At 38.6% G+C, this 17,424-nt stretch overlaps 1 protein-coding gene across 1 annotated transcript in view; it reads left to right on the forward strand.

Moving 5' to 3' along the window:
* Positions 1 to 17,424, forward strand: part of KMT2C (lysine methyltransferase 2C) — a gene marked incomplete in the record, with an annotated part of 4,117,755 nt that overhangs the window by 3,783,888 nt on the left and 316,443 nt on the right. Inside the window, 1 exon segment of the mRNA XM_044066891.1 lies at positions 5,594 to 5,730. Coding sequence (XP_043922826.1) covers positions 5,594 to 5,730 — 137 coding nt within the window.

Genomic DNA, 17,424 nt, shown 5'->3' on the forward strand with positions numbered 1-17,424 from the left:
GAGTTTCATCTCTTCTTGAACTCTACACCTTCCCAGCTTCATCATCATCCCTTTCCACTTTGAATTATAACCTTCATCATGTGTTCTTATATATATATATATATATATATATATATATATATATATATATATATATTTAGAGAGAGAGGGAGCCTTAACTGTGTGGTTCTAAAATATTCCTTCAAATCAGGTAATGCTGAACCACCGAATCACCTTATTCTGTTGGGATAATCAGTTTACCCAAATTTTACTTTTGCTCTCTTCCCCTCCCAGATAAATTCCTTCAAGTCTTTATTAATTGTAATCCATAACTTCTCTGGTTGACAAAAATATGACTGACCTGTATATAAAACTAAAGGGAGTAAAAACATTTTTACTGCTTGTATTTTGCTGTCCATAGCCGTAACCAAGAGCTCCCATTTTCTCAGTTTTTGTATTATATTTTTAAGTCTCTTCACATACATCCTTAACTGACATAACATAAGCCTTTTTAATCTATACTCCTAAGTACTTTCTCGTGTTCCCATAAATACGAGTATTGCTGAACCAGTTTGTTTATGGTTACATCATTTTTGGCTATAGCCTTTTTTATCTAAAATTTTCTAGAAAAGACTTGAAACTGTTTCAAAATGTTCCACAAAACTGAAATGTCCTTGTTTGGATTTATCCAGTACAAAATAGAATAATTTGCAGATAAAGACAAGTTTTCTGGAATACCATGCCATTTATATCTTTGAATTTCTGAGTCCCTTATTTTCTTTTCCAGTGGCTCTAAATGTAAAGCAAATAAAGGGGAAAGAGGGCACCCCTGCTTGGCTCCTCTGTTCAAACACAACCCTCCCACTTTAATTCTTCCATCCTATGTTCATATATCCTCCTAATTAACCTTATTGTTGTACCAGGGAATGCAACTGCTTCCATTGCCATAGTCATAATTCCAGTTTACTCTGTTGAGTGTTCTCTCTGCATCAAGACAGTGGTATTTTTTACATTCTGCTTCCCTCTATATCATCTTTGTTCTGTTAATTTTGTCAGATATTTTCCTCCCCATCACAAAACCACACTGAACCATATCTATAATTTTCAGCAAAACCCATGCCATTGATTTAGCTACTATAGACATAAACACTTCATAATCATGGTTTAAAATTGAAATGGGTCTATATAAAGGTGGGTTTGATTGGTCTTTACCCTCTTTGGGTGATATTGCCACCACAGTTTTCCCTCCTTTTAAAGTACTATTAAACAAAATCTTCCAGATCTTTATCATTTTCATCCCTTCTAACTTCTTAACTTCCACAGAAATACTATCTGTTCCTAGAGTCTTCCCTGACGACTGATTATATGTCACTGTTTTTATCTCGTCTTCTCTTATCTTAACTGTTATTTGTTGAGTTTCATCTTCTTCTAACCTTGGAATAATTACGTCTTCCACATATATTTCTATTTGTACTCTTTCTGGATTTCAGTATTCCCCTGCTTTCCTACAAATTTTCATAAAATTTCCGAAATCTCTAATACCTCTCTAGGATCTCAGGTTATTATTCTTGACATAAGCTCCTGTTTAATGGCAGCTTTCTGTTATCTAAGTCATTATGCTAAAAGTTTTTGTGCTCTGGAGTATTGCAAAATAGTTCCTTAACAGCAGTCTTCCTAAACATACATGTTATCCAAATACTTCCTTATTTTATTTTTAGCACTCTGCAGTTAAATTCCCCATATTCTGCAATACTCTAAATAATTCCTAGTACTGCTTAACCATATCTCTTTCTCTTTTATTTCTGCCCTGTTCTTTCAGCTCTATTTTAATTTTATCCCATTCACTAGCTGTTTTTTCTGAAGGAATGTCTATGTTCTCTATTAATTCTTGAATAATTTCCTATACCCATTCATTGAATTCCTCTCTTTTTAACAGGTAGGTGGGAAAGCACATGCATCTCATTTTTATTTCATTACCCTGCATTTTTGTCTGCAATTTTATATCTGAAATAATTACTAGATACATGTCAACGTTTTCAATTAAAAGCACATGCATGTGTGAAATGTAAATTCTTTCCAGTCTTGGCCAGTTATTGTACCTTGGCAAATAATATGTTAATTCTGTGTTCCTGCTACTGAATTTGCAGCTTCTGTACCAAATATTTTCATAAATTTCTTTTGAAGTGTATCCTCGTTTGTTATATTTTCCCTTCTTGATTTGTATGGTACATCTTCATTATTGCAAATCAAGTTCCAATCCCCACTTATAAGTAGTATTCCCCGAGGAAAGCTAATCATCTCTCCCAAAATTTTCTGAAGCTCCATAATAGCAGTTTTTGATGGAATATTACATGCCAGCATACTCTTCCTCCCTTGCCAATTACCCCTTCATTGTTGGAGCCCCTCTACCAATCATTAGTATTACTCCTGTTTTTTTTGTTCTTGATATTCTGCTGAATATCCATCCAGAAATCCTTTGTTTGTCAAATTCATTAGCCATAAAAGTACATTGGGAACAAAGATACATGGTGGATAAAGAAAACCATAAATAAAATATGGGGTATGTTTCAAAGAATGCCCAGTAGGTTACACATATTTAACAGACAATTGAGGTACAGTTATAAGAGAAATTATATTCTTAAGGAAATATTGGAAAAGAAGAGTAGTAGTACCATCAGTGGGACAGTAGCTAAAATGGGGGCACACAAGTGTGGAAGGTGTTCCCAATATACTTTTATGGCTAACTGTAAGAGTTTAGAAATAACAAGTATACCTTCTAGCCTTGAGACTTTGATGTACAGCAGCTGTTATTCAAAAGGGGTGGTCTATCTCGCTTACTGCATATATTGCTGGGCTGATAAAACCGAACGTACTTTGAGACAACGTGTATACGAACATAAATATGACATCAATAGAAAAAGAGAAACCAATGCTCTGTATAGGCACAGTCTGGTGTGCACACAGTCAGATTTTAAGTTTTGGGTCCTGGAAAAGGTGGTTCCTAGTGATGGTGGTGGGTATTGGGAGAATATGTTAGAATATCGAGAAATGATGTGGCAGTTAAAACTGGATGCCTGTACCCCACCCGGTATGAAGGATCATATTTCACTTCTTCCTGCCTTAAAAATGAATGCGTCTAAGCCTAGAAGGCTAAAAACTAAATTATGTATACACATTCATTACTATGCCTATTGTAAAACCATGTTAACTTTTTATGGCTGTTTCCTATATGTTGTAATGAATGTTTTTTTTTGTTTGTTTTACCTTTATGAGTAGTTTTTGGGTTTGAACAAGATCTTTCATATGTATTTATATTTTGATATACACTGAAAACAAAAGTACTAAAAGTATACAGCGAGTACTGTTTAAATAACTTTACTAATAATACTGTTTTTTAAATTCTAGTTCACTGGCATGACTTGCATAATTAATTACTTAATTAATGTTTTATCCAATGGAAGATTAGTAATGTACTATAAAAATGGGTGTAGAGAAGGGTTCTGTTTATTCTGATGAAGTCTTCTGTTAGAAGATGAAAGCGCTTAATCTGTTGGTTTAATATTAGTAAAATTTGTATTGTTTTTATTGCTTGCCTTACTCTGGTGTCTACTTGCTGGAGGAATTAAACTTCAACTTCTTTCCAAATGTGTCTCGTGCAATATTGCTATGTGCAGCCTGTATTTCTTAGTGTCATTCTGTACTCTTTGTATCGGTATCTTTAAGGCCATTTACATTCCAAGATAGTATGGATCGAGTAGCCATTATGTTGAAAACTATTGTTCCTATCTGTTGTACATGACATTTTTTTAATGTGTATTTCCAACATTTGCCTTATTTGCACACACTGCTTGACAGGCTGATCTTTTATACAGTTGTTTCTTCTCATCTCCATTTAAACTCATGTCACATTTTTCAAGACTTTTTGTTTTAATTAAAACTATCAAACAAAAAACTAAATACATTTTAAGAACAACCCCAACCCATATTAACCTCAAGATTGGAACAATTGTCCCAAGTTGACAGCTGCACCCACAGGAATTACCTAATCAAAAATTAAGGTTATACATGCTAAAGTGTATGTTGCAGCTTGTCTTCCAACTTATACTGATTGCTGTTTGTTCTTTACTAAGCTTTATTCCCCTACCAGATGTGAAAAACAGTTTGCATGCTTTCAGAAAATGTTAACTTTTAGCTCTAAGAAAACGTACACTGGCTACCTTTAAATAAAACTAAATTGTGCACTGTTCTATTAAATACTTAAAAGGATTAAGGCTGCTGGGAATGATACTATCTCTTATTCACTTCCTAGAATTTCAGACTTTATTTTTATTGAACTGGTTGCCATTGTATCTTTAAGTTTTGCATTTCCCTCCACAAGAAATAGTCAGAAATCGCAAGATTAATTGCTTGTACCTGCAGATAGCTTGACTCTATCTAAAAGTTGTCTGCAATTAAGAAATAAAGAAACTCACAACTCTAAAGATGCACAAAGTAATCTTTATAAGTAGAAAACAATGTACAAAATTCCCCTGGCTAACTGTCCTCAGCTACAGATTTCCTGTCTCCCATCGAGAATATTTGCTAATGGAAAAAAACAGAATACATTTGCAGATGCAAGAAGCTTAGCATTTTTCATGCTTTTGATAATTTTGTATTTTTTTCAAGTCTATTTACTTACAGAAATACTTGTTTATAGCTTAAGCCAAGGACATTAATTTATGCATCTACTCTTTAAAAAACAAGGGAGATTATTATCTTAATTATGTATACTATAATCATTATAGTTTCACAAACTACCCCCTCCCCAGCAGTCCAAGATCACAGCATTATATTAACTTAAACTTGCTTCTGTCCAGCCTTCTTGACTTATTGTAGTGTGAAGCCTATATTTCATATGGTTAAGAAAACACACTTGTTTGTTTTAATGTCTTTAGCATATACAACCATCACTGAAAATGTCCCATGTTTAAAATACCCTAACTGCACCCTATACAAAGCTGCTTTATAGTATAATGTGTTCCTAATTTTTATCCAGAAACAAATAAGCAAGGTAATTACAGAGTCATGCAAATGATTTATCTAAATTTTCTCCATATAGTGTTAAACTTCAAAAAATACTGTTTCTTAAATCTTGTTCATTTCAATGAGCAACCCAGTATATTTGGTTTATGTATTTGTCATTCATGCTTCATTGCAGAGGTGTACCAAATTAGAGAGGGAGCCATAACACAAGCTGTCTGAATTGAGTGTGGTAGTTATGATGATATGAAGTTTTAAAAATTCTTTTAATTGTCACCTACGTAGAATAGCATCTAGTCAATACAGCTCTCATAGTATATGAGCAGCAGCTTTTATCAGACTGCTGCTTTAAAAGAAGATAGTGTTTGTTTGTTTCTATTTTGCTAGCATAAAGTACTGAAAAGTGAGGACCAGGATTTTATGAAGTAGAAGTCAGCACACTAAAGCACTGCTGTATCACTAGCAAAATGTACTGAGCAGTGAAGCCCATGATTTTATCAGAGTAGAAGTCAGTAAATATACTAGAGCACTGCCGTAGTTTTCATCACATTTTATTTGTTCTTGGAAAAAAACTTCTCCTTAATGTTTGTTTTAGGAGTTTGGGATAAAATCCTTGAACCTATTGCTGAATTACGGAAAGATTCCAGTATCCTAAAGCTCTTTCCTGTGTATATCAAAGGAGAAGACCTCTTTGGCTTAACTGTTCCTGCAGTTGCGAGGATTGCTGAGTCGGTAAGTTGTTTGCACGACTGCATAACACTGCAGTCATTTTTTTGTATTCTAACATGTGCATCCAATTTGTCATCCCCACTTCATGTTTTCATTATCCTCTCTATTCTAGTATGACACATATTAGAGCTGGAGTCTGTCTCAGTAGAAAGTGGTTAAAAGACTGAATGCCAGTCATAGCTGGTCTTGTAATCCATCACATTATGTACAGACAGAGGCACGTGCAAGCACACACACACGCACACACAAACACACACACACACACACACACACACACACACACAAAACATAGTTATAGAGACAATACTTATTTATACCGTACACGTCCTTACTCTCCCTTCTTCATTCACTTCCTTACATCTATCAATTTCTCTCACCCGGCTTTCTCTCTAAATGTACCATAAGCCTGTTTTTATCTCGTTTCCTGTTGCATTTTGTGTTTGAGGTATACTAACTTACCCTTAATTTCTCTGTAAACTGGCTAAAACTTCTCTAAATATTAAATCATTGTTATATAATATATAACTTGTGTGTGTTCTCAACCACTGTTTTCATATTATGTCTAATTTGGTGTAATTAATTAAACTGTAGTTGTTTTTGTGATGGTCTTCATGTTTCACTGTTGCAGTCATTACATTTGGGTTATCTGCTTGCAGGTAGCCCTCAGTCGGCCTGATTAACAAAGTCTTGGGTCCTGCGTCTGTTGATGTCCCTTCCTCCATGACATCAGGTCGTCAGGGGTATAAAACTTGCAGCCGATGCCATTACATCAGTCTTTCTTGCCGTGCAGTGCCCAAAGCAGAAGCAGTTCGCAAGTGCCGGTCGGCCAACTCCTGAAATTTTTGTTTTTGAGTTTCAGAACCGAAGTCTTCAACTAAAGCTAAGTACCCTATTGGAGAAACTTTTTCTTGCTCCTTACCGATGTCAGTAAAAGTTAATAATTGCATTACGTGTGGAAAGCAAATACCCCATAAAGATTTTCATTCATACTGTAATCCTTGCCTAGGCCCTGACCACAAAGTACCTTGCTGTCGGTTTTGTGCTTTATTTAATCAGCGCACTATCCGTCGTCGGTATATTTTCGCAGCTAAATATTTCGGTTCTCGGTTTAATTATCCAGAAATTTCATCGGTTAGCCATCCGACTACCGTGATTCCGAAAAAACGCCGAGGTCCAAAACTCCCGACGACGCTTCTCCTAAGCCAGTCGCCAGTTCGCCGGTACTCAGTAAGGCACTTTCGCAGCCCCTGGTACCCACTACTTCTGATTCGCAGGCCTCTACTGAGACCCATTCTTAGTTCGGTATGCCGCAAGATGCATTAACTATGGAACCCGCGGATGTCTCTACCTTGGATGGGTCTGGAGCCGTTGTGCAGGCTCCGGCTTCTGAGGGTGTATTCAGGCCTACAGAATTGCATATTAAGCCGACGCCTCCTTCTTTACTTAGGCCTAAATCTCGATCCATGCCTAAAAAAATGATGCCCAGGCCACATGCTCAGGCCTCTATGCCTAAAAAACAAATGTTAAGAATGGCTGAAGATCTAATAACTCTAATCAGGGGTAGCCAACCCCCCCCCCTTTTAAGAGGCCTAGGACTGAAATTGATTATGAACCTTCTGATCAGTATTCTGTTTTTTTCTGATTCTTCTGATGATCTGGATTTGCCCTTACCTACTTATGAAGATTCTGATGCAGAGGACTCCATTCCCTCTTCTTCCCCTCCTGAGGATGTTTCTTTTGGGGAAACCTTACATGCTCTAAGGGAGCATTTCCACTGGGAAAGCCAGGATTTTTCTGATTCAAAAAAGAGGCTTAGGGATTTTTTTCTCATACCTCAGCATAGGCATTTAGCTAGTCCTCCTGTACTCGACATTGTTGATGATGCTTTTTTGGACTCTAGTTTGGCCCCTGATTCCCTGCGTCCTGCTCCCAGAAAACCTGACAGATCCTACAGGGTCCCTGAGTCCCACAACTTCCTTTTTAAAAATCCTATTGCAGATCCAGAGACTATTTCACAGGGGCCCAAGGGCATTATGGCTTCTACTGCTAAAAATCCTACCCCTTCTGATAAAGACTCCAGGGCGCTGGATAGATGGGGTAAGAAGATTTACACTTCTGCAACCTTGGCAATTAGGGCTTTAAACTGCCAGTTTCATATGTTAAAGTATCAGCAACATGTTATTGGACTGCTTAAACAGAAAATGATGTTGATTCCTGACTATGTAGAAAATAAAGAATTACAAGATTTAATGCATTCTGCTGAACAAGTTGGAAAACATACTTTGCAATGAGGTTTTGATTCATCAGAGGCCTCTTGCAGGGCTGCTGTTATTGGGTCTGTGCTCAGAAGGCATGCTTGGCTTAAGGAGCAATCTTTGCCTGATCATGTTAAAGCTAAATTGTTGGATGCTCCTTTAAATCAGGACCGCCTGTTTGGCAACAAGGCTGAGGAAGTTCTTAAAAAGATGGAAGATAAAGCTAAATCTATGCAAACTGTTAAAGATTTTTTACAAGTTCATCCTCTTAGATTTAGTAGGCACTGGCCCTCTAAGAATTGGTCCTTTTCAGCCCCTTCATGGTCTTCTCAAGCCAAACCCAGACACAGCAAAAACCCCAGGTTTCAGTCTCAGGGGACACACAGAAGTGGGGGGCCTCCACTTCCAAATCTGGGAATAAAAAGACACCCCCCCCCATGGTAACCTGTCTCAATGACTTCCCTTTAAAATTTCCAAACACTTATCAACTGACTGCCCCTTTGGGGGGAAAGATTGCTCTTCATGCAAAGAATTGGGAACTCATTACCCAGGGCAAATGGGTTTTAAATATAGTGTCCCAGGGATACAGATTTCATTTCCACACGTTGTCAACACCAAGCGGTTGGCTGGACCTACCCCCAAATCAGTGGGCAGAGGCCCAAAAACAAGTACTTTCTCTCTTAAGCATGGAGGCTATTCTACTGGTACCAGAAGAGGAAAAGGGGCAAGGTTTATACTTGAGACTTTTCCTGGTACCCAGAAAAGACAATTCATGGAGTCCTATCCTGGACCTGTCTACCATAAACACCTTTTTGGAGATTCCAAAATTCAAGATGCTGACTCTTCACCAATTACTTCCTGTGCTAGGCAAAGATGCCTGGTTTGCAACACTAGATTTAAAAGAAGCATACCTGCACATCCCAATCAGGGAATATTGCAGAAGATACCTACGCTTCAGTTCTCTGCACTGCCCTTTGGCTTATCTACTGTGCCCATGGTATTCACAAAGTGCCTAGCTCCAGTTATTGCATTTTGCAGGCAAAGAAATATTCAAATATACCCACACCTGGACGATTGTCTAATTCAGGCAGAAAGCCAGGACATACTTTTGAATCATCTGGCCTTTGTACAAAGGGTTCTGACTTGTCTGGGGTACACCATAAATGAAAAGGAATCACACCTGGTACCCTGTCAACAAATTATATTCCTGGGAGCAAGCTTGAATACAACTTCTCAGATGGGCTTACCTCACACCAGAGAAACAAATTCATTTGACAACCTACTTCAAACAAGTATCCACAAAAGCCCTGCTATATCTGCAAGACAAATACTGCAAGCCTTGGGGTTCATGACCTCCTGCATTCTTCTATTTCCATTCCATATGCAAGACTGCATATGAGGAAACTACAGTGGTATCTAAAAAGCCTATGGTGTCACCATTCTCAAGACCTGGAAACAATGATTCCTATCATACCTTGCCTATGCCTAGAGTTCCTTTGGTGGGCAGAGGCCTACCACCAAAACAAGGGTCTACCTTTCACACCACCCCCTGCCGCCCAAACCCTAACAACAGACGCATCAGACTATGCATGGGGGGCTCACCTGGCAGGGAAGTGCATTCAGGGCAAATGGGACCCAAGTCAAATGCACCTGCATATCAATCAAAAAGAAATGTTAGCTGTACAGAATGCTGTGACAGCCTTCAAGGACCACATTCTTCCAGGACAACTAATGGTAAAGACGGACAACACCACTGTTATGTGGTACATACAGAAGCAGGGGGGGTACACATTCTTACCCCCTCTGCAGACTAGCCATGGCATTGTGGAACACAGCCTTGAGCTACCAAGTGCACCTACAAGCTCAGTTCCTGCAGGAAAATTAAATGCACTGGGAGACGGACTAAGCAGAAACCTCATGGACCCACACGAGTGGAAACTGGAACCAAGGATTTTCAACATGTTGACAAGCAAATGGGGGAGCCCAGATATAGACCTGTTTGCCTCTCCCCAGAACTACCAGTTGGACAAATTTTGCACAAGGACTCCCCACAAACAAGCCTGGAAAGTGGATGCTCTGTCCTTCAGCTGGAAAAATCTATCAGTCTATGCCTTCCCTCCTCTGCCTCTGCTCTCCAAAGTACTACTAAAAGTCAAACAACAGGACAAACCAGGGATGATTTTGATTGCTCCAGACTGGTCACGCTAACACTAGTACCCCCTCCTGCACAGTGTGTCATGGTTATCTCCATGGCACCTGACTCAGACTCCTTCCCTGCTGTCTTAGCAGGAGAACCAGATTCTGCACCCTCAGCTTCTAACACTGAACCTTGCAGTCTGGCTAAATACTTAATCTCTCCTTTACCATCCCTCAGCAAACCTGTGATGGATATCATTTTAGAGGCAAGGAGGCTTAGTACTAGAAAATCTTATGCTGAAAAATGTAAAAGATTCTGCGCCTGGAACCAATCTCAAGGGATGAGCACAGCAGCGCCCAATTTACCTCAGATTTTACAATACTTAACTGAGATGCTTCACAAGGGCTTGTCTTTCTCCTCCATTAAAATCCACCCCTCAGCCATTTCAGCTCATTATAACACAGCACCTCCCCTCTCAAGCAGTTCCTTAGAGGGGCCAAAAATTTGAGACCACCCAGGAGAGCTCCAACCCCAGCCTGGGACCTTAACTTTGTCTTGGAGAAACTCACTCTACCTCCTTTCGAGCCAGCTGCTACTGCAGACTTAAAATTTCTTTCTTGGAAAACAGCTTTCCTTTTAGCAATCACTTCAGCTAGAAGGGTATCTGAATTACAGGCCCTTATGGCAGTGCAGCCTTTCATCATCTTTCATGCGGACAGAGTGTCCCTCAGAACCAATCCATCCTTCATGCTCAAGGTGGTATCCAGTGTGTCTCTTAATCAGTCCATTCATTTGCCAAACTTCTGTCCCAATCCACAGAATAAAGGGGAACGGATACTGCATTCCTTAGATGTGCACAGACAACTTAGATTCTACTTGGACAGGACTAAACCTCAAAGGAAATCTGAACAACTGCTGGTGGCATTTGCTGCAGGGGCAGAGGGGAAGGCTATTTCAAAACAAACCATTTCTAAATGGATAGGCCATTAGGGTTTCTATGAGTTCAACAAAAACGCATTATGTCGAATGCGTTTTCTTTGACACATGTAGAGCGAACAGGCAAAACAGCGAAGCAGCTGTTCAGCGAAATTTTTCCCTGGGAAAGAAGTCGCTTGACCGCTTCGTTGTTTTGCCGTGTTCTGAAGTGTAGTGTGGTCCCTTGTCCGATATAGCTCCCGAGCGTGATTGTGCAACAGTTACTGACCTTAGGGTTAGGGTGTGGGTTAAGGTAAGTGCATATGTATGAAAGTGTTTACTGTCGTATATTTTATGTTAAATGTTTGGTTGAGCTCCGTGCGTATGTGTTTTCAGTTGTTTACTTTTGTTTTGGGGGGTAGAGTTAGGGTTAAGGTAAGTGTGTATGTGTTTGGAGCTGTTTATGTGAATGTGCGAGAGTTACTGAACTTAGGGTTAGGGTTAGGGTGCGGGTAAAGGTAAGTGCATAGGGTTTAAAATTTTTTTTTTTCGTTAAATGTATGTTTGGGTTATGTGCATATGTGTATTTAGTTGTTTACTGGTTTGTGGGGGGGTATAATTAGGATTGGGTATGTCTGTATGTGTTTGGAAGTGTGTAATGTGTATTTTTTTTTTTGCGGGGGTTGGAACAGCGATTTCTTTCCCTAGGAAAGAAATTGCTGTTCTTCGGATTCAACATTTTCAGCTTTCGCTGAAAATGTGTCGATGTAACATTGTTCGCTGTTTTAAGCGTTCGATGTTGCAATATAGACCCAGGCCATTGCATTCATTTCTGCTATAAGCACCATGGAAAATCTATCCCCCAGGGGATCAGACCTCACTCCACCAGGGCTGCATCTACCTCTGCAGCCTTTCTCAGAGGTGTCCCTACCAGGGACATCCTAGAAGCTGCTACCTGGAGTTCTGTACATACTTTCACCAAGCATTATCATTTGTCAATTTTCTCTAAATCCAGAGATGGCTTTGCCACTGCAGTCTTGCAGGGCCTTATAGCTGGCCCTAATCTAAATTCCTCCTCCCAACCATAGCTTTGGGAATATACCCAAATGTAATGACTGCAGCAGTGAAACACAAAGAACATAGTACAGTTGTGTACACTTACCATAAATGTAGATGTTCGAGTGTATTCACTGTTGCAGTCCTGTTTACCCTCCCTCCAGCCCCCTAACTTCTTTTGGCTATACCTCTACTTTCCTTTACTATGCTTAAAAGCCTTTTTGGTGTATTTGCTTTTTTGTTGGGGGTATATCTTTGTGCTTTTATATTTAATTGCTCCCCATTAGGGGGGCACCTGACATCTGGGGCAAGAAAAACTGATGTAATGGCGTCGGCTGGATGTTTTATACCCCTGACATCATGGAAGAAGGGATAGCAACCGACGCAGGACCCAAGACTTTGTTAATCAGGCCGACTGAGGGCTACCTGCAAGCAGATAACCCAAATGTAATGACTGCAACAGTGAATACACTCGAACATCTACATTTATGGTAAGTGTACACAACTGTACTTTATTTTTTTAAGATTGTAAAAATATTGTTCTTAAAATGTTTTGTGATACTGTGGAGAGTTTCTCCTTGGACCTCCGCTGAAAATGGCCTCCAACCCAGATGGACTTTCATGGTAATCAAATATCAGTAAATAAAATAAGTAGAGGATCATCAGTGTACCTTTTGTATGTCTGTGGAAAGCAGGAGGTAACTGATGATCTCTGCAAAATCCTGTAGAGACACAGGAAACAGAATGCGGCCTACATACAGAAGGCACCCTAGCTGTTAAACCAGAGAACCAGATAGTATGAGTCACCAGGACTAACTGCTCTACCTCTGTGCTCCATTTATTTGTATCGCATGGTATATTTCTTTAATATATGTTGTTAAAAAGAAAAATAAGTTTAATTTGAAACAAGTTAACAAGAGCTTGGTTAAGCGTGTACTTAACAGGAGACAGGTTTGCCGCATCAATTATTTATTTATTTACAATACTGTAATGCTTAGAACTAAGCACTTACGACATTTAAAAACAATAGCAATGAGTGTTGAAACTACCTGGAAAGTCATTTAGCATAGAGCAGTAGCAGATGTAAATATAAAATCAGTATTTTAGAAGACCATTACCTAGAAGCAGAGTTCCTTTTAGATGAGATCTTCCTGTGGAACACAGTTTAATATGAATGTACTACTGCATTCACTTATCAGCATCTTTAACATAATTATCTTCTTTTTGGTCTTTTGCTGTGAAGAGTCAGAAAAGTTTTTTTTCAGTATTTACAAAATGATAGTTTAGCAGAGTTGTTTTTTTTATCAGCTGTGAAATATCTACTGTAATAAATATAATATAGTGAGTAAAGCAGTGAAACCAGTGTATACATCTCTTTAAATTATACTTAGAAAAATAACTTAATTGCTAGACTTTAGATACTTTACTAAAAGCCATGTGGCTGTGAAGCAGTAGCTAAATTATTACTTCTGTTCCAATACCATTACGTGTTGCATAGCTTTAATACACAGTCATATACATTTTACTGAAGAGAAGTAGATGATGGGAATAGCTTTAACAATATATAAATATTGGAACATTTGTCTTGTAGTTATTTACATCATTTTAAGTTCCAAAGCATATTCCTTTCTGCGTAGTAGAGGTAATCATGAAAATGTTCCTCTCATGGTAATTTTCTTAGTCTTATTTATTTATTTATTGGCTAATTATATACATTAGTTTTGGGCATGTTTCTTTTGTAAAAGAGAAGTCATCATGGGTTGGAGGTTATGTCACATTTTTTTTGGGGGGGGGGCTTTTGTAGCAGTGTTTGTATTTCAACTCTCCAGCATCATTTGCATTCCACATAGTTCAAGATGTTGGGAATACCACTGTGCAAGGATGACAGTATTCTTGTGCTGATGCTGTTCTGCCATAATTTGATATTTGCTTAATATATAAAAGCAGCATTACCATGGTCTATAATTTAGTTCTTCTCATGGCTTCAAAATGTTTGGCTTCTTAACTGCTGTTTTCATTCTTAGCTTGATGGTCATTTTGGCTACCATATATCAATAGGTATGATTAAAGTTAATGTAGAGTTTACCTGTTATCCCCTAATTACAGAAAATATTTGAAAAGGAGGTTGATTTATACTGTAATGGCTTTCCCACTTGAGTTGTTCATGTGTATTTGAGGTTGATAAATATCCCTTGTTAACGTACCAAATAACTCACATGACACAGTTCATTAGAGAATAGCAATCACCTCTATTGCAAAGAAAGTCTGGTATGTGGGAGACTAGGAAATCAAGGGTCCTATCCCCTGAGTAGTAGTATCACGCATTCGTTTTGCATTTTCTGATTAAAAGCAATGTTATTGTATCAGTCTTGGAACAACCAATGATCAACTAAAAATGAATACCATAGCATTAATTCTCTAAGCTATCCTGACACTGTGGTTAAGACTTTTCATATTGGGCATGAGTTTTGAATTCCATAAAGAAATTTCTACAAAGAACAGAACTTGCTACACTTTGCCATGCTAGCATTTTTCATATTTGTGAGGAAGTAAATCATCAGGTATGTACTGAAAAACACCCAGGAATCCATCTTGTAATGAAAGCATATTAAAATGAAATACACACACTAATATTTCTCCTGTGTACACCTTATCCTTCACAACCTTTAAAACTGTTTCTCTGTAAAACAGGGTTACAACAGTATTCTTAAAATGGTGATGGTGAATATATAGAAAACTTTACACCAAAAAAGACTTTATATTATAAAATAAAGGGGAAAGGCAAAAAAACAAAAAGTTTAGGAAGGTGAAAGGGTCTGAACTAAGTACTTTTAATTTTTGTCTCTCCCTGCCTAGGCCATCAAGCTCCCTTCTTCATCTTTCTGGGATGCATTTGTTTCTCTAGTGATTGGTAGTAAATACAATTCCAACTAGGATGATAGGCGTACACAACACATCATCTGGCAGTTTTAAACATTTCCTTTGTGTATGCTTTACCCAGTGTCCCACCATAAGACTTGGCATTCGTTGATGTTGGAATGAGCAGGGCTGCAAACAAGCTAGTAGTGTGCACTCCCAGTTTTACAGCAGGGTCACAGATCTTTCTCTTTACCATAGGGTTTACCTCTTGTTGGAAATCTGCAAGACCTCCATCAGCATTGAAATATGAATGAAAAAACTGACAAGAAGTTAGAGAGAGACTACTTTATCCTCTCAGGGGGCTAGAGATGTAAACACCGTTTCCTCTCTCCCTTTCACTTTGAATCCTTCTGGGTTGTAAGTCAGAAATGAAGGTATCCAAGGTTCTTGTCACTGAGATGGATAGAGGTAATGGTTATTGTCCTTCCACTATCCTATTAGATGACTCTTTTGAGAAAATCCTGCCCTCAGAAAGGCACTTTTGCTTTAAAATCCCCTGGATGATTGATGCATCGTATTCTGCAAGCTTGCAGATTGTGTCATCTTTTTGGCCATTTATAGGGCCTAGAGACACCATCTACTTGATACATACTTTCCAGACAGGAAGTCAAAAGCTGTGAGCTATCTTGGCAGGGTAGTAGTGTTGTCTTCAGCAACTTTTAGGCCTTGGCACACTGTTTTCCTTACCGGTCACAGTTATTTCTGGTTGGTAAGACACTGGAAAAGGTAGCAGAGCTCTCTTCATTTATGTTTACAATCTTTGGAGATGACCTCCTACTCATTTGCTTCTATAGGTTTGCCCATCACTTGGTGTGCATTTGATTGCACTGATGTGGTGGTTAAGGCAGCAGCTGATGGCATGATGGAGGCTCCGCTCGTTTCGGGGTGAACTTTTTCACGCAGTTCTCGATACCTTATTTTTAAAATGCATGCTGTGTGTGGGAGTCACTTAAAAGTAATTTGAGGAGTTCCAAGAGAAGGAAAATGATTTTGTCTACCATTGACAGTATGTACACTGCTCTCTGCTTCCAGTTCCTCCTCATAGGCCAGCCCAGACCTCAAAGTAGATCACAGGCAGTGTTTTTAGGCCCCCCCTGCTAATTCTCCAGAGGCAAATATAAGATAAGATAAAGCCATGGGAGGTTGGTTCTCTTGTGTTTGGCTTAGGATGGAGCCAAGAAAAGGGGCATGTAGCTACTTAATTTAGTCCCAGAAGATTTGTTGTAGGAGTTCTGTGCCCCCTTCACCAGTAAAAAGGCCAAGAGTTCATTTGGTTTACCATTCTCTGTCAGGTAGGAGTATGAAGCAGTCACAGGCTCAAGTCTTTATTTTTAACCTCTTCTTGATCCACAAGAAGAAGAAAGGATTGTTACACCTGCCTTTTCCTTTTCTCAGTTCAGTGGTAAGTACCTGGGCTAATTTTTATTGCATTTACAGATGACCACTAAAGGGGGGAAAGTATAAAAACAAGCAACATTGTAAGCCCAAGACACTTAACTTTCAAAGCTGTTTATTTCTACATCTTTGACAGATTTATTATTACTTCTACTACTAATGCTATTTTGAAGCTGGTGAAGCAGTTATTTCTAAGTAGTATTTTAGTACTCTTCTGGATGTAATAAGCACCTTAATTATTAAATCAGTGATTTTTGTATTTGCTTATGGGATCAGATTATATTTAAAAAAAAAAACTTGATGTCCGAGTTATTAATATTTTTTTCAAGGTGTACTACTCTGTCAAATCCAGTGTTTTTTGTGATTCAGCGTTATGGTTGTTGGATCTGGTCAGATCCGACATCAGTGTCTTATATCAAAGCATTGGATCCAAGAGCTCTGACTCCTTCCCTTTCCTGTCTGAATTACCACAGGTCTTGTTTTCCGCCTGCCTAACAGACGTGTTTACTGTGAGCTCCATTCTGTTTCATGAAAAGTGAAACTTCTGATCTTCCCTATTTCAGATATTTAGCCTTGTTATTAGAATTTCATAGTCTTAGGTTTTTCCAATAGTAAAATAATAGCTTAGTGTGTTTTTTCAAGTATTTGCTGTGTGTTACTGTGTGTTTTCTTAAGCTTAGTCATTAGGTGTATTTTTCTACTTGTAATGTTGGAAAAGTCTACAGGTTTCAAAAAGCGTTTGTCTTGTGAGAATAAAATCCTGCCTCAAGACTCACACTCGCAATGTTTTTACTGGTTGGGGCCATCACACTTACAGGATTCTTGTCCCATCTGTGCTGCAGTTGGCACCAGGGTCCTCCAAGGAAGAAAGGAGACACTTATTTTGATGAAAGGGCTCCTTCCACCTCATTCAGGTTCCAAAATGTCTTCAGATCCAAAGGCAGCCTGTACATCTTCTTTCTCTGACAGAAAAAGAGACAAAGAAAAAGGTCAAAAGAGAGAAAGAAAAAGACAGAGACT

The sequence above is a fragment of the Protopterus annectens genome, chromosome 3.part1 (genome assembly GCF_019279795.1).
Source record: "Protopterus annectens isolate FY-2018-M chromosome 3.part1, PAN1.0, whole genome shotgun sequence".
NCBI lineage: Eukaryota > Metazoa > Chordata > Ceratodontiformes > Protopteridae > Protopterus > Protopterus annectens.